Source organism: Ctenopharyngodon idella, chromosome 24 (genome assembly GCF_019924925.1).
Source record: "Ctenopharyngodon idella isolate HZGC_01 chromosome 24, HZGC01, whole genome shotgun sequence".
Taxonomy (NCBI): domain Eukaryota; kingdom Metazoa; phylum Chordata; class Actinopteri; order Cypriniformes; family Xenocyprididae; genus Ctenopharyngodon; species Ctenopharyngodon idella.
In genome coordinates, this window is record NC_067243.1 from 17,999,589 (window position 1) to 18,022,783 (window position 23,195).

The following is a 23,195-nucleotide window of genomic DNA, read 5'->3' on the forward strand; positions in this document are numbered from 1 at the left end:
TTACTTAAAGTGTTTGTTTTTGAGCACATCATAATAAAAGATAAAGACTAAAAACAAAAAAAATTGAAAGCAGCATTTGATATGCATTACTGATGTCACTTCCTACCAACACAGGAAGTACTGAAACAGTTACACTTCAAAACTCACTGGAAGTTGCTTGGTGTCCCAATGTCAGCCTTTGTCAACTTCTTCCTCTTGCCCTTGACCTTCTTTTCCTTCTTGGTAAGGCTACTGTGCACCATGTTATTCACGTGGGAATTGTTGTGGAAGCGCACGTTGTTTATCTCCGGATTCTTGATGTCCACCGTCGCCATCGGGAGAGTGGGTCCTGGGCACATGACAAAAGTTATTAGCTACCGTCTAAGAATCTCCAACCTGTTGCACATATATCCCAGTGAAAGTGACAGGAGTTGCCTCTGGCCGAGCTCTGAGAGTTTGTGTTGCCAACAACAGCTGATTCTGTCCATGCGTAAGCACAGAGGGGGCGTCCCAGAAAGTTGTGATCCTTTGTGAGACACAGTGAATGAATCACACACACATTCCTGGAAGTTTATGTATTCAGAGTCCAGATGATACTGGTGTGGTTAGAACAATAATAATAATAATAATGATAATAATAGTGTCAAAAAGCAAGCATAAAACCACAAATTTAAACAAATTAAACTTCATAAGGATAGAACATTTTCATTTCAACTACATTTCATGAAATTTATTTCATTCACATAAATGTGACCACATTACGCTAATATAGCAGTGACCAAATGCCATTTATTCTGATAATTTGAATCATGACACATACCATGTCATAATGATTCTCATCAAAGCAAAATGTGGGTGATAAAAAGCAGCTTTCATAGAAAGGAACGCTGCTGGAACAACAGGCTTTGTGTAAAACTTTCCCCAAAACCACAAGCATTAGCTAGCAGTCACTTCTAAGATAACCAGAGTTCAATCTGGAACACAGACCCATAGACGACATTTGATATTTATTTCTATAGACTGAAAATAAGTAAATAAATCAATAATGATAAATTATTGCTTTAAAAAAAATACTGCCTTTAAAATACTGTTCAAAAAGAAAAAATAACAATGTATTGTTTACATGAATTATTCACATTTTACAGCCATTCACTCACAATTTTAGATCATATTTATGCATTTTTTCAATATATAAATTAATAATAACTATTATTATGTTTATTTATTACACAGCTCTGTGGAATACTTGATTCTGATTGGTCAATCGTGCCATCCAGCGGTAGGTTATTCCCTGATAACAACCGCTGAAAACAGATAACACAGGCTCATCCATGTTACTGAAGTCAGCAGCGCTATACGCTTGCTAGAAACGCTGTTTCTTCGAAGTTTTGCATTTGGTGAGCTAATAAAATATTAAAACTCAGTCAAAACAATATTTTGTGTACAGTTATTTAATTATGTCATCCAATGTCATGGACTCACACTCTCTTGTTTCATACAAACGCAGCTATTTTTTCATTTGTTTCATTTGTTGAAATATTTTATTATGCGGCAAGTAGCCGTGTAATAAGCGGGATAATGTACATCCAGCCGGTTATCATCTTAGAATAAACTCCTTCATGCTGATGCAAGACCTGTCCTGATCACTCTGTCGGGGTTTATTCTGAGATAACAACCGGCTGGATGTACATTATCCAGTACATATCAATGCATACATAAAATGCATAATAATTAACAAACAACAATAATAATAATAATAATAATAATAAAAAAAGGAAAAAAAAAGTTACAAAGTTGATTAAAAAATGTATATATATATATATATATATATATATATATATATATATATATAAAATACATAAAGGCACAAAAATCTATGTATTAAATGCATATAGTTATTAAATAATAATAATAATAATAATAATAATAATAATAATAATAATAATAATATAGTCTAATAATTATTTGCACCAAAAGCAGGAATATTTTATTATGTAATAAAATTCCTGCCCAAGTTCTCATATTGTTAAAAAAAAAAAAAAAGACTAAAAGCTGCCTATTCCTTTTAAGTGTAAGTAGTCTAATAATTGTCATATAATATAACATAATATAACATATCATAATATAATATAAAATAACAATATAACAATATAATATAAAATATAATATAATATAATATAATATAATAGGGTATAATATAATATATAGTTATGAGTAACTACTATTACTACTACTACTACTACTATTACTAATAATAATAATAATATTAATATTACGTAGTCTAATAATTCTTTGTGCCAAAAGCAGGAATATTATATTATTTTTATGTAATTAAAAGACTAAAAAAAGCTTATTCCTTTTTAACACATCTCATCATATCTCAAAAGCTACAAACCACACCATGTCAAACACTGCAATAATAATAATAAAGTTTATGTAGTCTAAAATATTATATATATATATAGTTCCTTGTGACAAAAAGCAGGAATATTATATTAAGATTATTTTTACGGTTAAAAAACAAAAAAACAAACAAAAAAAACAACTGCCCCTAGTTTTATACCTGCAAAACACATTCATGATCCAAGACCCTTAAGAGAACTTAATGTTGAGAGAAAACTAAATAAGAGCTTCACATCAACAAACTCCTTAAGAAGTTACAAAAAGAAAATGCCCTAGAGATGCTTTACTCAGGAGTCACAGATCTCTACGCACCATAGCTGCTAAACCCCAACAGAGCAAATCTCCTCAGACGCCTACCTTGGGTGAGAGCCACGAGCTTCCTGTGACCTCTACCTTGACCCAGATTACCTCCTGAGAGGACGTCCTCTGTGGAGATGGAGGGTCTGTTGTTGCTGAATTTCAGCAGCGTATTAAGACAAGGTCGAGGTAAAGGCGCGTTCAGTTCGTCCCCCGACAACACCAGGCATTGCAAAGGCACCAAACTACCATCTGGCCTCGAAATGCTGTCTAAAACCTCCTCAGATGGGGCAGACAGGAAGGTCGTGCAGAACATCATCTCATCTGCGGCCCAGCATTGAGGTATGAATTTCACCGTAGCGAGAGGCTAGCAAACGAAGCAGCCACAAACCAACCTGCGTAGTCCCCAAAGACGCTCTTTAAACCAATTGAGACTGTTTGTGATCTGGCCGCCCACCAAACCAATCCCACTCATGCTAGTCAAATCCTGAAAAATTACAAATGTGGAATATTATGTAAGTAACTGCTAATCCAGTTTAATCTCTGAAATTTGCTGTAAGCATTACAAGTCTTCAACTGCAGGCAACGCCACACGCTATTTACGATACTCAAGTGCGTTTGACAGATGTTTCGGTGCAGCGAATTACTGATTGGCTTCTTTACTCATCAACACTGAACTGAAAGAACCTTTATATCACACAGATAAAACGGCTGCACTGAGCATGCTCAGTCAGATATCAACCACCAATCTAGTTACACAATGAGGAAGCGGAGGAGAAGGAAATGTGCTGGAGAAAGATTACATTGGCTTTTTTTTTTTTGCAGGTGGATACCTTATACAACACAAACACATTTTTTTCCTTTGAGAACAGTAGGACGTGTCGCATAAATCTGATTTGAACGACTGCATTCTTCATAGCGTTGTCAAGCAGGGGCACAATATGGTTGGAACAACAGCTATAAATTATTAAGGTGAATTTGAAATGTGAACAGATTGTAGAAAAGGGGGAAAAAATAAAACTGGCCTCCAGTGCTGCCGTATCAAATCCAGGGCAAATATGTTGATTTAAAGGGATAGTTCACCCAAAAATGAAAATTCTGTCATTTACTCACCCTCAAGTTGTTCCAAACCTGCAAATTTATTTGTTCTGCTGAACACAAAAGGAAGATATTTGGAAGAATGTTTGCAACCAAGCAAATCTCACCCCCCATTGACTGCCATTGCATTTTTCCCCCTAATATAGTAGTAAATGGGGGACGAGATCTGCTTAGGTACAAACATTCTTCCAAATATCTTCCTTTGTGTACAGCAGAACAAAGAAATTCATACAGGTTTGGAACAACTTGAGGGTGAGTAAATGATGACAATTTTCATTTTTGGGTGAACTATCCCTTTAATGTCAAAGATGATAACATTTCTGACTGGAAATTACTCTGGCTGGCAATGCTCTGTTTGTTTGAAGCTCCTGACCTGCCCGACAACAGCAACAGTTGCTCAACCAATAGTTTGAGTTTGGGGGCGGGACTATCAGTTTAGTCATATATTAGAACTTCGGTTTGGTGATGTTTATGGTGAAAAATTACAATTCACTTTTAATTACCACATGAAATCAAACTTATAAATGCATTTATATGTACAGTATTTCTCTTTCAGGAAAACTGACCAAATTGTTTTTTTTTTTTTTTAAGCATGGGTGTACACAATTTTAATTATACATTTTTATACACGTTTTTTTTTTATTTATAATAAATCAATAATTATAAATAAATATTAAAATAATTATGTAATGTAATAAAATATTTTTTAAATTAATTATAAAAATAGAATTAAAAAAAAAAAACACCACCAGCCTATGACCTGCAATATTAAATCCCAGTTCAGTGGTTTGTCTTTGGGTCATGCTAATGTTCCTTTCTCGCACATCAGATATTGAGTTCTCTCATGGTACATGACGTTACATAGTTTTACACAATTTTAATTAATTATAAATGTTTTTATTATTTTTTGTATTTATTATGTATTTATTCTTTATAATAAATAGCTGAATGATTATACACATATGCATACATTCATAGCAAAATTAAAACGTGAAGATTTTTCTCTTCGAGGTGAAAAGCTGTCTCGAGATATCAGCATGACGGAGTTGAATTGGTAGCAAAACCTTTAAAGTGCTTGCATTATAGTGTTCGGTTTGCATATGATAATTCATACTCAGAAAGTAGAACTGAAGCATTTGAATTAAATGTTGTTTGGCCAATATTAAACAAGGATTTGATCATGCTGCAAAGTGTAACAACAACGACCATGCCGTCGGTGCCCTCTACAGGCATTTATTATAATACATAATATACTTAAGTTGATTGTTTATATTCAATTATGTATTTTTAAAAGCATTGTTCAATAAAACCATATGATTACTTGCTTTTGATACTTTATTTGAACCAATTATTATTGCCTCGTTATTTTATGTTTGTTTTTTTTTAGTAATTTTAAATGGTTATTGTTCACTTAGGTCTTTTTATTACCACACACACAAAAAAAAAAACAGATTACTCGATTAATCGTCAAAATAATCGACCGATTATTTGATTACCAATATAATCCTTAGTGACAGCCCTAATTGCCTCATTGTTATTATACATGTATTTTAAGTCATTTTAAAGGCTATTGTTCACTTAGGTCTATTTTTATTAACACACACACAAAAAGATTTCATTACTCGATTAATCGTCAAAATAATCGACTGATTACTCGATTACCAATATAATCCTTAGTGACAGCCCTAATTGCCTCATTGTTATTATACATGCATTTTAAGTCATTTTAAAGGCTATTGTTCACTTAGGTCTATTTTTATTAACAAAAAAAAAAGATTTCATTACTTGATTAATTGTCAAAATAATTAATAATAAAATAATAATAATAATAATAATAATAAAATAATAATAAAATAAATAATTAATAATAAATAATAAAATACTTGATTACCAAAATAATCCTTTGTGACACTCCTAGGTTAGTTAAGACATTTTAAAATGCACCTATTGTTTTGCATTGTGTGTCTTTCAGTTGAATAAAAGACTTTTTCCATTCATATATTTCATCATTAAAGATTTCTTAAAAATAGTGTGGTAAAATATCGTCTCGCGAACCCAATATCGTGTAACGTGTATGTATGTATGTATGTATATGTAAGCCAAAAGGTAAACCATCTTCTTTTTAAACAAAAGAAAATCTAATAATAATAATAATAATAATAATAATAATAATAATAATAATAATAATAATATTAATATTAATAATAATAAATGAGCCCTCAAATATTCCCTGTCCCAAATCATTGCTTTGGAAATATACTTTGGGAATAAAATAATGAAAATTAAAATAAAACCACTTCATTAGGTTTGATATAGACCACTTGATATTTTCTATAGCATTCTTAAAAAACAAAAAAAACAAAAAAAAACATTAATAGGCCTATAATTGGCATCACGCGCTACTGCTACAGGCTACTGTCACGAGGCAAACAAGATAATTTAGTAACTAGCAACCACAGTTCCTAAGTGATGTCAAACCAGCGCCATAACCAAGATAAACGTCCATGAGAAAATCTTTAAAGTAAGTGAGGAAACGCGGTCTCTTTGATGTAATTGAATGGGAGAGGGCCGCAGTAGTGCAGTGGCATGGAATGATCCATGTGGCACACATATGGCTCCCAGCTCACACACTGACCCCAGGCTTCCTGTCAGGGGTTGAACGCTACTCTCATCTAGGTCATGTACAATGCGGATGTGTGTTTGTGCAAATCCCGTTCATGCTCGACGACGCTAATACAAGAATATGTTTTGATTTCTGTGGAAGATACAATGTGTGCATGTGTGCATTTAAACAATTCTTTCAAAAAAGGGGAGTAAAAACATCAACAGCAAAAACAAATCGATTAGCACTGTCAACATTAGGAGTAAATTCATGAGTGAATGTAAGTACCAGGACACATACCATTTGGTGGGTCACGCCTTTTCTCTGCAAAAACAAAATTAACATTGTTAAAATGTGGAGGCCAAATTACGTAGACTAGTGAGGTCAGGAATAGAGAGGTAAAGAGCCGGTAGGTCACCAAAAGGAGAGGGAAATGTTTAATTACGTTAGTTTCGGAAAGGTTAGGGAAAAAGATGGTAAACAGAGGTGTCCTGAGCTCCTGTGCCCTTTCTCAAGACACTAACATCCAGGAATTAAAATCAATGGTTTTTTAAGTTTTTACTTTTTTTGACAGTCCTCCTAGTTAATATTACATTTTTAGCACCAACATATGTGATTCATTCATGTGCAAACGGATCATATTCATATAAATTTAGTCTTAAAGGTGAAGCGTGTTTTTCTATTCTGTTAAAACACTTTTATAATCATCTCTAATGGCAGTTGCTCAGCAATTTCATATTTTTAAAACCTCTCAAAAATAAATATTTCAGTATTATTTTATATTTTAAAATATTATAAAATTAATTTAATAACAATAACATATTTATTTATATTTTATTACATTTTTTAGGGCTCTTAAAAGCAAACAACTGCCTATATTTTTAAATATAATATTATAAAATGTATTAAAAAAAAATCTAAATATTAATTAAATAAAATAAAAATAAATATTCCACAGTATCATTCAAATATTTGGGCTTTATAAGATTTTTGAGCCTTATAAGATAATGTTTTTGAAAATAAATTCTTACGCTCAATCAAGGCTGCATTTATTTGATTAAAAAAATACATTTAAAAAAAAAAAAATTTGTAAATATATTTTAAAATGTAATTTATTTCTGTGATGCATCATTACGTCACATGATCCTTCAGAAATCATTCTAATATGCTGATTTGCTGCTCAAGAAACATTTCTTATTATTATCAATGTTGAAAACAGTTGAGTTGCTTTATATTTTTGTGGAAACCATTGATACATTTAATCCAGGATTCTTTGATGAACACAAAATTCAAAAGAACAACATTTATCTGAAAATTCATAATGTTACAACAGATTTCTGCCACTTTTGATCAATTTACTGCATCCTTGTTGAAAAAAAGGATTAATTTATTTTTAAAAAATCATTTTGAACGGTAATGTACCTATACATGTCTGTATGAATAAATAAATCGCTCTCTCGCAAAATTATTTACTATAATATATTCAAATGTTTACAATGTTTTCCAAAAAAAGAATTTTATTTAAATATATTTTAAAAATTCCTTTTGGTGCAGCTAATAGCAACAATTTCTACACTTCACCTTTAATAACCAGAAGATAAACGAATGATTTACTGTACGTGAATGAAATCAAACTGTGATCTAACATGTTTGTTTGCAATTCAACCACATTAAACGTAAAGAGAGGGCAGACAAGGCAGACATAAGAGGCGTTTAAGGCACCAGGGCCTCTTTAAAAATCAGTTAGTGCAGAGAGAGGCCTAAACTTCAAAGCCCAGCATGCAAAACAGAGCAGGAAGTACTGGAACCCAGCCAGGAAGTAAAGAGAGAGAGCCTGCTGCGTTTACAAGAGGGACATGAGGAGAAAAGGCCCACTGTGAAGGTTTTACGACAAACCCTACGGAGAGGATACCGGCACACTTGCTACGACTACAACACTATAACAGATTACAACTACAGACTGAGAAGAACAGGAGGAAAGATGGGAAGCGATAAATAGAACTGCAAATGAGCAACAGGAAACAAGTTAACAAGAAATTGTGAGCCATAAATGAGCTTGTTGAAGGAAAAGTTCACCCAAAAATGAAAACTCATCCTTGTCATTCAAAACCCGTATGACTTGATTTCTTCTGTTGAACACAAAAGGAGACATTTTGAATAATGTGCTGATCCCTCTTTTCTATGAAATTACAATCTTTAAAACTTTCAAGCTTCAAAAAGAACAAAAAAAAGCCACCATTAGAGTACCATAAAATAGTCCATATGAGTTGTGCGCTATATTTCAAGTGTTCAGAAGTTACAGTATAGATTTGTGTGATGAACTGACTGAAATTTAAGTCCTTATTCCATGATAATCTTCCCTCCAGTAAGCTGTTAAAAGCTTAAACCGAATCCTGAGTCAGTTGAGTTGAATCCAAAAACAAAATAATTCGGGAACAGTCAAGTGAAGGACAAAACAGACTCAAAAGTACGTCCAATTCACAAATGACGATTCATTTTTTTCATGAACATGCCAAGAGGAGCTAGAATGGATGTTCAGATTTATACTAATACTGATGTATATTTTGGTCTTTTCCTCACACAAAATACTGTATGAAAATTTGTAATATAGTAGGGGTGTGCGATATAACGATTTTTGATCGTGGACGATTAAAATGTCTCCACGGTCTGCTTATGAAGAAATATCGTAGTATCGTGCTACAGTGCTTTCTATCAGTTGCAGTTCCAGCGCCTCTGTCTCAGCATACTGTTCAACGTGACGTACATTTACATTTTAACGCAGCGGTAGAGTAATATTCGCGGGACACTTCAATCTACAAAAGTTCATTATTTCATGTGCCTTGCCGGTTAAACTTTTCTTTACTAAGTTATCTTTAGAGTCCGATTGCTCTAATACTGTCAAATACGCACAAAGTTTACATAAACACAGTTGGTTATGTCAAAAGTGAAAGTAAACATTTGAGAGAAAATTGGATGCGTGGCTGTGTATTAGATATACGTGCAGGTCTTTAAAGTGACAGAGCAGCCTAATATTAACCATGCGGTCGCTTGTCCTTAAAGGGATAGTTCACTGTAATGTTGTTTCAAACCTGTATTAATTTCTTTCTTGTGTAGAACACAAAATAAAATATTTTGGAGAATGTGGGTTAGCCGGACAGTTGCTGGTCTCTATTGACTTCCATGGTAGGAAAAACATAGTCACTATGGACCAGCAACTGTCTAGTCACATTCTTCAAAATAACTTTTTGCTCTTGACTGAGAACTTTAATACATTAGCTTTATTAAGAATCAATGTATAATTTATACAGTGAAGTCTAGTGTTATATTTTTATGTTTGTTCATTTAATTTTTTACTTGAATGCTACTGTTAAATACATCTACTGTAGCTGAAAAAATAAATCATTTTATTAATTTCATTTGTATAATGTGTAGCCTATGTTTTTCTTTCTTAATAACAAAGATAAAATAATGACAAAGATTTTTATCTTCGCCACTTTGGCCTAAATGTCTGCCATTTTTAATTTTATTTTATATTTTGTTATTTTGTAAGGCTTTGTTTTTAAAATAGGGAAATTAGTTTGGCTGTAATGCTCAGTCACTTGCAAAATAGTAAAAAACAACATGAAGAATCGTGATAAAAATCGTGAATCGAGATTTTCCTGAAAAAAATCGTGATATGATATTTTTGCCATATCGCCCACCCCTATAATATAGTGCACAATTCATATGAAACATTATTGTTTTGTCATTTTAAACTCGACAGCTCCAGTTCTCATGCGCTTTCATTATATTGAAAAGAGTGGAAAAGTATGGCTGGATATTCTTAAATTCACATTTTTTATTATTTGTTTGTTTTATTAGTTATTGTTATATTCATGGAAATACAATATATAAAATTTGTTGCTATATCAGAATCAAAGACTTTATTCATGGTAAAACAGTATTTGTTTATTTGTTTTTTTTATATTTGAAATCAAAGGCTATATTAATGGTAAAAATAAATAATACAAATTATTTATTTTTTGTTTTTTATTTATTTCAAAGAAAGAATCAAAGGCTATATTCATGGTAAAAAAAATAAATAAAAATGTTTATTCATTGTTTGTTCCTTTATTTGCTGATATATCAAAATCAAAGACTTTATTCATGGTAAAACATTAGTATTTGTATATTATTTTTTATTTATTGATATATCAGCATTAAAAGATATATTTATGGTAAAAATAAATAAATCCAAATTTATTTTTTTCATTTATTGCTATATCAGAATCAAAGACTTTATTCATGGTAAAACATTAATATTATTATTATTTAATTATTTATTTATTTATTTATTTATTTATCTCCATATCAGAAAAAAAAAGTATTGCTATATCAGCATCAAAGGCTATATTCGTGGTTAAAAAAAAATAAATAAAATTTGTTTATTCATCTGTTTGTTTCTTTATTGCTATATCAGAATCAAAGACGTTATTTATGGTGAAAATAAATAAATGAATTTATTGATTTGTGGTTTTTTTTATTTTTTTATTCATTGCTATATCACAATCAAAGTCTATATTCATCATAAAAATATAATACAACAATATACAATTGTCCACAGTTTTGCTTGGTTACATTTTATTTTAATGTGTCCCTATTATTGTGTAATTATACATTTAAGTACTGAGTAATATTAATAAAGTACATGTACTTACTTTAGGGTAGGATTAGGGTTTGGTTTAGGGTTAGTTGCATGTAATTATGCCTAATTTATGGTTATTACTGTAGTAAATACATGTAACGTGTAACAAGGACACATTAAAATAAAGCGTTACCTTTTGTTTTGTAACGACATGAGAGTGAGTAAATAATTATAAAATCTCATTTATGGGTGAACTACTATGAAAAACACAGATTTGGAAGAAAGAAAAATGTTTTAGGCACTTCAAAATCTTTGATTACTATTGAATGTAAAGCTTGTTAGTTTTTAGAGTGTGATAGTTCACCCAAAAACAAAACCAAAAAAATGAAGTCATATGGATTTGATTTGAAATGGCATCAGAATGAGTATGTGAATAATGACATAATTTTCATTTTTGGTGAACAATCATCTCTTGAAAAGAAAAAGAAATTAAAACCAGCACATTTACCGGTTTTCCTCTGTCGTCTGTTGAGCAGTTCGTTGAGTGCACTCCGAAATCGTTTGGCTTCCTCTTCACTGGCAAAGTTGAGGCCCATCTGACAAGACTAAAGAGCAAAACACACCATATGACCAATAAAGACTAAAAGCAGTTTTACACGAAAAACAAGACTAGCCAAACAAACTTTTCCACAGAACATCTCCGGCTAGTTCTCTATTTGCTTTCTTGCTAATGGTCAACAATGTGAAAAATGAAGAAAAAGGACTCACATCTCCTGCGAAGGTAACGAAGTAAGATCTCGAACTATTGAACGCAAAATTATTGTAGAGCTCCTGCTCAAACTTTGTTTTTCCATCCTGCAAAAATTAGAAACAAGATATTGTAAAAACGATGTAATTTCAACTGTTTGCACTGGCTTTATTTAAATTCTATTTATTTGTTTGTTTTAAACAGAAATAGTATAAAGAGGAAATGAAAGGCATGGAAACGAGGGGGTTAAAGGGATAGTTCACCCTAAAATAAAAATCAAGTCATCATTTACTCACCTTGGTGTTGTTCTGATGGACATTTTTTTTTTTTAAATTGTGGTCCACAAAAGAAAGAAGGGCATGTGGCATTATATAGTGGTGAACTATCCCTTTAACAAGAAGTTCCAAGGAAATTGGGCTGGATCTGAACTCTAATGGCTTACATGAGCACCACGGCTCAGTTAGTTGGAGCACATGCACTAACTGATAGGTCACGGATCTGATATCTTTGCTGTTTATTTGATCATCTCCGAGAGCTCACCTTGATATCAAAGACACGGATAAAATAAGACCTTTGAGGGTTGTCTTTCACCAAACAGGCCACGCCACAGCACCTCTTGACCCAGGACGAGCCCCTGTCTGCCCCGTACACCTGGACCACCGCTGAGCACAATGTCTGCAAAAAGATGAACAACCATGAACTTACATATGAAGCCCTAATACACACACACATACTTATTATAAATAAATAGAAATATTATGGAAATTCCCAATTAAATCCTTAAAACACCCTAGGTTCGCCAATCCTAAAGTTTTTCAAGGGAAGGAAAGGGAAGGGGGAAGGAAGGAAGGAAGGAAGGAAGGAAGAGTGTGGCTGGATATTAAATTCACATCGTTTTGGGAAGGAAGGAAGGAGGCAAGGAAGGAAGGAAGCAAAGATGAAGACATAGAAGGGAGGGAGGGAGGGAAGGAGGGAAGGAAGGAAGGAAGGAAGGAAGGAAGGAAGGAAGAGTGTGGCTAGATATTAAAATTCACATTGTTTTGTTTAAATGTATTATTTATTAGTTTGTTTGGTTCTTTATTTATTGCTGTATCTGAATGAATCAAAGACTTTATTCATGGTAAAACATTAATAACATTTGTTTATTTATGTGTTTGTATTTTTTGTTTTTTTTAAATTTAGTGCTATATTAAAATCCAAAACAAAAAAACGAAAGGAGGAAGGAAGGAATGAAGGAAGCAAAGATGAAGACAGAGGGAAGGAAGGAAGGAAGGAAGGAAGAGTGTGGCTGGATATTAAATTCACATCGTTTTGGGAAGGAAGGAAGCAAAGATGAAGACATAGAAGGGAGGGAGGGAGGGAAGGAGGGAAGGAAGGAAGGAAGGAAGGAAGGAAGGAAGGAAGGAAGGAAGGAAGGAAGGAAGGAAGGGTGTGGCTAGATATTAAAATTCACATTGTTTTGTTTAAATGTATTATTTATTAGTTTGTTTGGTTCTTTATTTATTGCTATATCTGAATGAATTAAAGACTTTATTCATGGTAAAACATTAATAACATGTTTATTTATGTGTTTGTATTTTTTTTTTAAATTTTTATTTAGTGCTATATTAAAATCCAAAACAAAATAACGAAAGGAGGAAGGAAGGAATGAAGGAAGCAAAGATGAAGACATAGAAGGAAGGAAGGAAGGAAGGAAGGAAGGAAGTAAGAGTGTGGCTGGATATTAAATTCACATCGTTTTGTTTAAATTTATTATTTATTAGTTTGTTTGATTCTTTATTTATTGCTATATCTGAATGAATCAAAGTCTTTATTCATGGTAAAACATTAATAACATTTGTTTATTTATGTGTTTGTATTTGTTTTTTTATTTATCGCTATATCGAAATCAAAAGGCTATATTTATGGTAAAAAAAAATTGTTTTATATTTATTGCTATATCAGAAGTCTATATTCATCGTAAAAATAAAATATAGAACTGTCCACAGTTTTGTTTTGTAATCCCATGACGAGTAAATAATTATATAATTAGTAAACTACACAATTACCTTAAAAGCATCTTAAAATTAAGTCAAAATTAAGAACAAAATTGATTTTTAAGTTTATCAAAAATATGTTTCTACAAAGTAGTTCTTCATTAATTAATTAATGAATTAATGTGATCAATCAAAACAAAACAACCAAACAAATATTAAGTATGAAGCCCTAAAACACAAACATACTAAATAAATAAACAGAAATCTGATGGAACTTCTCAACCATTAAACATCCTAGATTCTCAAATTCTACATTTTTTCATTTGCTCATTCATTCATTCCTTCATTCATAAATAAATAAATCAAAACCAGACTCACTATCTCAAGTCCAAATTAAACATTTCATTCACCAACAATACCCTATGTTAATATTCTAGTGAAATTATTCTTGTTTCCCGCATTTTCGATGTCCGGGTTGCATTTTTAACATAACTGCAAATTAATTTCATGCAGAAACTGTACCAAAAAATGCGCAAAAATCTGTATGAATACTGCATGATGTTCTTTGCAGCAAACACAGGCCACTGCAGATATCAAGTACTGCTGTAATTGAAACTGCAGTCAAGTACTTGGAGACACACTTGATGGGCATTTCATTCTCTCTCCACAGGGACTCTTATTCTAAGAGTGTCTGCGTTCCATGCACATGACCGAAAGCAGCTTTTCAAACACCCTTTTTCAGGACATGGGTTAACTTACCGAAGGGAAAAATAGGCCAGAATCTTGGCAATACTGTCATGGGGAGGACAGCCAAGATCTCACAGAAGATGAAATATTTTCCATGGACAAGTAACACATACAAGCTTATGCTGAGCAATTGTTGGAGAACAAAAAAACCTTGTCCTGCACTTTAACGTACACTTCAGATGGGAACTACATTTCTGATGATAAAAGCATACAACAATACCACAGGTCATTGAACAAAACCTAAACACATTTGAATGAAACCTCTGATCAATATGGACCTGTTGCTGTTTCATTAAACAATAACTTACTGCAACAACACAAATAAATAAATAATCAACATATTAATCGATTATCAAAAGTAATATGACCGATTAACTGAAATAAGCAGATTAATTAATAGGATTAAAGTAATTTAATAATTGGATTAATCAACTGAAGAAATAAACAGATAGAAGCAGATTAACCAATTAAAAGTAATTAATAAGATTAAAGCAAGTTAATTGGATTATTCCCGTTGGATTCAATTAAAGGAATAGTTCACTTCAGAATTAAACTTTCCTGATAATTTACTCACCCCCATGTCATCCAAGATGTTCATGTCTTTCTTTCTTCAGACAAAAAGAAATTAAGGTTTTTGAGGAAAACATTCCAGGATTTTTCTCCATATAGTAGACTTCAACTGGGGACCAACGGGTTGAAGGTCCAAATTGCAGTTTCAGTGCAGCTTCAAAGGACTCTACATGATTCCAGACGAGGAATAAGTGTCTTGTCTAGTGAAACAATCGTTCATTTTCTAAAAAAAGTAAAAAAAATTAAATGTATATACTTTTTAACCACAAATGCTCATCTTGCACTAGCTCTGCGATGCGCCACGCATTATGTAATGACACTGGAAAGGTCACGCGTGACATAGGCCGAAGTACCGTGGTAGGGTGAAAAACTCCAACTTAAAAACCATCCAACATCCTTGTTTTACCTTTTTTTGTCAAGGTCATTTGACTTTGAACTTGTCTTTGCACGTTCACTTTGTAGACATTTGATCGCCTAACTCACGCGTGACCTTTTCAACATGATTACGTAATGCTCATCTTGCACTGCTCTGCGACGCGCATTTGTGGTTAGAAAGTATATAAATTTTTAGAAAATGACTGATCGTTTCGCTAGATAAGACCCTTATTCCTCGGGTGGGATCATGTAGAGCCCTTTGAAGCTGCATTGAAACTGCAATTTGGACCTTCAACCCGTTGGTCCCCATTGAAGTCCACTATATGGAGAAAAATCCTGGAATGTTTTCCTCAAAACCCTTAATTTCCTTAATTTTTCCTAAATATACTTAACAGACTAATAGATTATAAAGGCAAAATTTATCAAACAAATTATAAACTTTGACTTGACCTTTAAATTATCAATAGTAGCCTGATTAAGTGAAATAAGATTAACTAATTATTAAAAGTAACTGGATTAATCAACTGAATAAATAAGGTTCTCAAAAGTAAATCGAATTAATTGACTGAAATTTTACTTTATCAAAAGTAAATACTTCACAAAATAAACTACAAAAAGTTCAAATTGATCAGACATTTTATAATCTTTGACTTTTAATTGATTAATCAGCTGATTATTTCTTCAATTAATCAATTATCAAAAGTAACCTGTTTAGCTAAAGAAAGAATAATCAGTTAATAAGTGTTCAAAGTGTATTGTGAACTTGACATAACTCTTGATAATCAAAAAAAAAAAAAAAGTACAATTACATTTATTTAGAGAAAAAGAGAAAGCTGGGTAACCAGTCGACTCATTGTGATCCTGCCACGTCAATAACGGCAACATCAATGAAACAAGACATCCCTTTATTTCTTCTGATGAAAAACTGCTTCCTCATGCTCCAAGACTGCACATTCAGCATTTGAATTCGAGCACTCATTCTGTCTTGGTGGGCTGAGTGATTCAAGGACATCGCTAAACGTACAACTACTGTATTCAGAGTTCATTGAGTTCAAGAAAGAGTTGAGTTTCCATATGACATAAACAATAAACGTTCCTTGCATTCAAAGCGACCAAACACACTCATGCAATCCTATACGTTTGATCGATCGGCTGGGTTTAATCGCACTCAACAAACACTGAACGGAGGGACTGATGGATATTTGCCAGGCTTTTCCATCCGTACGGCATTCCTGTGTGTAAAAGTCTTTGCCAAGAACACAAATAAGACATGCATTTAAGACCCGTTTCCCCCACTTTCACAGGGATCACCGTCTTTATGTCAGAATTTGGTTTGGTCTGCTTGGAAACCTGATTCTGGATCAGTACTGGCTCAGCAGCCCTATTCATTAAAGCTCAAATCTCCATGGAAAGGAGGCAGATCAGTTCACTTCCTGTCCTCAAAGACTGCTGATCACGCACAACCCACCCCCAACCCCTATCTTTTCCCTTTTCTCCATCTCTCTCACTATTGTGCGATTTGGACTCCGTCCACCCTCTGCCCTTGGTTTTCGGTGCCGGTTCGGGACACAGTGATGAATGAACCCATGACTGCTGGATCTTGGCCCCAAACAACGCGTCTCATATTTAGTCATTCCCTGTGAAAGCCCACTTTATGGCCTAGCTCTTGGCTGCCATTCCTGGACGGACACTGCTTGCTTACGGACACTCTTCGCTTCCACCTAGATATGGACGAGCAACTTAATTAGGTCTGATGGGAAAGAATGCCATATTTGTGAATCAGTTTTCAAGCGAAATACGTAAAAGAAACACCAGTTTTCTTTGCCAAGCTTATTTCCATTTCTACAGTACACAGTCTCTAATTGAAAAACCATTTTAACCCAATTTCATTTGGCAAAAATCACCTTTTCTTTGAGCAATCTAAGTAGTGTTGTCAAAAATACAGACCGCGATACCAAGTCAGTACTGACGCTTTAAAAAAGTGACGGGTTGAGCGCTGTTGAGCAGATTTATAAACACCTCTGATTGGTCATTGTGTTCACGCACTCAACAGATATGTCTGTGATTGGTTACAATGATGACCGCACTGGAGCATTTGAAAGCATACAGAAGTGTTTACATTTGAAATAGTTTTGAAAGTGGGAGCGTTTGAAAGCAGGCGTCTATCAATGACCAGTCCGCTGATAGACGCCTCCTTTCAAATTCTCCCGTGTGTATCTGTGTAAGCGCTTGGTGAAGAGCGTCATTGATGTCTAATTTCAACATGTTTTTGAAGCGTTGATCATTGTAGCCAATCACAGACATATCTGTTGAGCTCATGAACCTAATGGCCAATCAGAGGCGTTTACGAATCCGCTCAACAGCGCTCAAAGCGTCACATTTTTTAAATTTCAGTACCGACTTGGTCGACAACACTGAATCTAAGTATATTATTATCAAAAAGACCATCTTGTTGATATATCCAAACTCTACTAAAGGGCTGTTTACACTACAGCATTTTCAACTGAAAACGTATGCGTTTTGGCCGTTCATTTACACGACAACAGCGTTTTGGGGATCTGAAAACGGATTTCAAAGTGCAATTTTTTTGAAAATGATACCGTTATCTTCCCCATGTACACTACAAAAACACGAATTTGTGCAAATGGTGAAGTCATAGTTTCTCTTTACAAAGTGACATCGCCAACTACTGGCCTGGCATGAATAATACAGCTTTTTTTTTGTTGTCATTTTCATATATCCATGTGAATGGAGATCATTTTGACAATGCTGTTATCTGTACGTGAAAAACGAAAAGGAAAAACTTTTCGGCTTTTAGTACATCGTTGTCAAGTAAACAATCCCTAAGATCTGTGGCATGCTTAAAATGTGATTTATCACCTGTCTGTGCTGCAAGAGGAATTTTGAAAAAATAAGGAAACATTTCTAACAAATGCTTCCTTGTAGGGCAACAGACAGGAAATTTCTAACAAGAACAACAGGGTACATTTTTTCACTCAAAGAATACAGAGGCCACAAAAAGTATTTGGACACTTTTGGATATTTAACTATTTGGATATCAGTTTTAACACACTAAACCAAGTAGTATCTGCAAACAAATGATACAAAAGCTTTTGTCAGAACTAACTTTACATTAATGAGCCATTTATTGTGCGGGGAGTTTAAACCAACTTTAGTTTAGGTGATTTATATTTTCTCACACAGATGTTCTAGCAGAAGAGCCACAGGTACTCTTAGAAAAAAAGGTTCAATACAAGGAGAAATGTCTTAAATTATTGCTTAATACTTTCATTTTTAATGGGTTATTTCTAGTGTCTAGTGACAAAGTATGCTTACGAGTAGGGATGAGAATCAAATCAATTCCAATTCTGGAATCAGATACTAAGGTCAGGAACTGGATACTTGTTATAAAATTAATTTCGATGTGCATTTTAATGTGGTTTTAAAACATTCAAGTGCAAGAAGGCATGAAAGAGAACTCGATTCTGCACTCGCACGCTGTTTTCTGTGCTGGGAACATCCGGAGCGTGCGCACAAAAAGCCGCCTCTTATATATAGTGCACGAATACTAAATTGAGTTCTCTTTCAGGTGTTCTTGCACTTGAACGGACAAATACCCACAACATTATGTCAAAATATTCTCGTAAGCACAGTTGGTTGTGTTTTAAGTGAACGTAAATGGTTGAGAAAAAAAAAAAAAAAAAAAAGTGCGTAACAGTATAGGCCCTGTCCCAAATGGCACACTTCTATGCACTTTCGGTCTTGTGGACTTACAATGGCTGCCACATGCACGTGTCCGTTAAGCCCACGAGACCGTAGGGTGTCCCATTGGTCAATTTTAGGCTTCAGAAGGGTGCTTGCAAGCACCCCCTTTGCGGCTGATATGCACTGGTGCGAGCTCCGCGGAAGACTTCTTCCCAACAGTCAAAGTGACGCTGCGTCAACCAAGACGTGTTTAGGGTGCCATTTGGGACAGGGCCATATTGGATCCGTGCATTAGCTCTTAAAGTGACAGCAGCCTAATAAACCTGCTGCCGTCTCTGTCATTAATGTTAATCAAACAACAAAAGACAAAAAGAAAATCACTCACTGATCTTGAACAAATAACATTTTTAACTTTAATAAGGATTGATCTATATTTCATTTATAAAAAAAACTATGCAGTGTTCTTTTGCATTTGTTTTGCATTTCAATTTCTGAACTTTGTTCAGTTGTATTTATTTCTGCTATTGCTAATTTGTTCTTATTGTATTACTGACTATATTGTCTTTAAAAATGTTTGAAATTCACATTAGTAAGTCTATTTAATTCTTTAGTTCTTCTTTAGGCTGCTGATTTTTGTTTATGGTATTCCGCTACAACAGAATGTTTTGCAAAAAGACAATAAATATGTTTGATATCTTAGGCTACGTTCACACTCTCAGTCCAAATCCGATTATTTGTGTATCCGATTGGAATCTGATCTAAATACTATAATACTAATACTAAATACTGACTGTCCACATTGTGTATCACAACTATTTTGTCATTTTCTGCTCATCCGGCACTATGCTACAATGCAACCTTGTTTCTGCAGCAACTTTTTTTCCTATAACGTCTGACGTTTACTTTTTATGTGGTGTAAGAAAGTCACATAAACCACGTGAAATCCGATCAGAGCAGTCAGACTGAAAGAGATTTCCAGAGATGCGATTTGCAAACCACATATGAATGTAGCTCGAAACAGATTTGTCTTTCACACTTGCTAAATCTGATCGGATTTCAATCGGATATGCCCAAAAATCGGATTTGGATTGACAGTCTGAACGAGGCTTCAAGAAAATAAAAAAAAAATCTTTTACCACATTGGAATCAGTATCGTTAAAATTCAAATGATACCAAACCCAAATTACGAGCAGCTTAATTTAAAAAAATTAATTAAAATTAAAAATTAATTGAAACAAAATAAATTAATTAAAACTAAATCCATAAAATGATCCCATGTTGGGAACCCCTAAAAGGTTCTATATATGAAGTGCCTGACAGACCTATATAGAACCGTCACATTAAATATGAACATGTAATGCTAACATTTGATAATCAAAGAAAATGTATCTTCTTTTTGATCAGTACATGTATCGTTTTATCACTCTTGAAACGTGTCTTTGTAAAATGTTTTGATCAAAAAGTGTGTATGAAATGTTATACAATGCAAATGAAGACATTCAAACACTTGTAAGTGTGGCTTAAAGGGATAGTTCACCCAAAAATTTTAATTCTGTCATCATTTACTCACCCTCAAGTTGTTCTAAACCTGTAAAAATCTTTGTTCTGTTGAACACAAAGGAAGATATTTTGAAGAAAGTTTGTAACCAGGCCGCTTTGGGGCACCATTGACTTCCATGGTAGTAAAAAAAAAAAAATACTATGGAAGTCAATGGTGCCCCAGAACTGTTCAGTTTCCCACATTCTTTAAAATATCTTCCTTTGTGTTCAACAGAACAAAAAAAAAAAGTACATTAGATTTGAAACAACCTGAAAGTGTGTAAATGACGACAGAATTTTCATTTTTGGGTGAACTATCCCTTTAAGTGTCCAAATACTTCTTGGGACCCCTGAAAAACTATGGGTCCTCAAGTAGGACATAAGAAAACTTGACTAAATATCGTCACTTTCAATAATTTAAAGCTAAAAGATATAATTTAATAAGGACTCTTCTAGATAGGATCTAGCAGAGACAAAAAAAGAAGCTTTCTTTGATTGCAAATTTGAGACTGAACACAGCAAAAAAAAAAAAAAAAAAAAGCCTTGCTGTAATTTGTATTGCAACTAAAACCAGCGATAGATAGATAGGGTTATGAGACAGTAGTCTACATTAGCTCAAAAACTAACTCAAAAACTAGTGAGCTGCCAATATAGACAGCATACTGAGCATCATAGGCACGTGCATCATTTAGCTGACTCAGAATTCACTTATGATGCTGTCTACGTAGGCAGCTCACTAGGTTTTTCGACCCAGTCGGTGTACTGCTTTACTCAAGCATAAGGCCTATTATCCTCTACTCTGAAAACACATCCAATATATTAATACTATCATACTAATATCGCATAAATACATCATTTCAGTCACAAGAGTCTCACACCCTTGACAGTCATGAGGATGTTCCCAATGCGCCCTTATGGACATCACAAACGCGTTAAAAGACAAGAACTTACTGCCTTTCGTTTGCATCACATCACGAGATATTTTAAAAGCAGGCTGATTTGCATTTGAACTTGCAGTTAAAGGACTACAGATGGGCCGTGAGAGTAAACACAACTTACGATGCATTTCCTGCCCAGGTAGTTGAAGAGACAGTCGTTCTCCTGCGGGGTCAGAAGCAGAGAGCCCACATTTGCCACCCTCCTCTGGGGCGGGTGGCCGCTCATGTTGACGGATGAGGCGGATGAACTCGAGCGTTTGTCTCGTATTAGATTATTTTATGTGCAATCACAGATCAACATGGCCTGCGCTCGGTTCATCCCGTAAGGAATTCCGCTTACAAGTAGACCGATGCAGTGTTGCCCTCAATGCACGGGCGATGCAGATGCGACTCGTTAACTCCTGTGGGTTATTTATGCTTTAATTCTTCCACTTTTGACAGACTGCATAATATAAACTTTCATCCCGAACTCCCAAAGCAAAACGATCCTTCAATCCAACATGGCAGCAGGACGGTAGATTTCAAGGCGCACTTCGGGAAAGGGGGAATAATATTTGGTCGCGCCAGGTGTTAGCGTCATTTGTACAAACATAGCCTTCTGTTATTGTTTAATTATGAAATTAAATATATTTTAAATCATTATAAAGTATGTTTAGTGTCTAAACATGAGTTAATGTGTATAAAATCAGCGATACGTAAAAACTAAACCCCTCTGTTTCTTGGAATGGTCTGTCCCTGTTTTCCCGTGCCTTTTGCAGAATGCGGACGGGATGCGCACGGGATGAGGAGGAGTGTTCGATTCCGTGTTTTCGGAGTCGACTCCGATTCCCGACTCCCACCGTAGGAGTGCAAAATCTGACACGGAGGATATTACAACGTAATTGGCTGTTGTTTAATTGTAAATAAGCTACATGTAGGATAAAACTCTGTGAATGTGACGCTGTTTCTGCGACAGCTCACGAGTGAGCGATTTTAGACACAGCAAAGCTGTCGACAACGAGAGTCGATTCCTGTGCTGGAGTCGACTCCAACACTAGGGCTATTAAGAGTCGAGGAATCGACTCTTTTGGAGTCGACTCCCCATCACTAGGCGGAGTTTCTGAGGCAGAGGGTGGAGCACAGCGCCGTCATTGATAGAAGGAGATTATGGCATTTAACTATATTGATGTTTTATAAAGCGGATGATTCCTATTCTGGCTTTTGAAAGGTTAATATACTACAACGTAAAATCCATTAGGCCTATATATAATAAGAGCCGAGGTATGACGATAAACACCAAATCACTGCGCTGCTCCCATAGCGGATTATTATTTTTGTTAGCAACATCCTAACAGAGACTAAATATTCTAGTGGAATGATACCACATAATGAATTTGCTTAGTAAAATTAGGCTACTTTATAATGAAAAATTTGTTGCACTTTAAGCAATATTAATGCATTTACATGATAGCCTATACAAAGCAATTTTATCAACAAATTAAAATTATTAGGAAAATAGATTTTAAAATATATTAATATTCTTTAAAAATGAATATAAAAAGTATATGTAAAAATATAAGAATAAACTTTATAGTATACAGACTTTATGCACAGA

At 33.9% G+C, this 23,195-nt stretch overlaps 1 protein-coding gene across 2 annotated transcripts in view; it reads right to left on the minus strand.

Annotated features, from left to right (window-relative positions):
- wasla (WASP like actin nucleation promoting factor a) overlaps positions 1-22,124 on the minus strand; it is a 35,677-nt gene extending 13,553 nt beyond the window's left edge. Inside the window, exons 1-6 of one of the 2 annotated variants that reach the window (XM_051884288.1) lie at positions 21,723-22,122; positions 12,292-12,426; positions 11,772-11,858; positions 11,512-11,608; positions 6,680-6,703; positions 148-328 (exon numbers count right to left, since the gene is read on the minus strand). In XM_051884288.1, coding sequence (XP_051740248.1) covers positions 148-328; positions 6,680-6,703; positions 11,512-11,608; positions 11,772-11,858; positions 12,292-12,426; positions 21,723-21,827 — 629 coding nt within the window. In that variant the 5' untranslated portion in view covers positions 21,828-22,122. Of the gene's footprint in view, positions 1-147; positions 329-6,679; positions 6,704-11,511; positions 11,609-11,771; positions 11,859-12,291; positions 12,427-21,722 lie in introns of both variants that reach the window. The other variant, XM_051884289.1, reaches the window with a different exon arrangement.
- Positions 22,125-23,195: the final 1,071 nt, after the last annotated feature.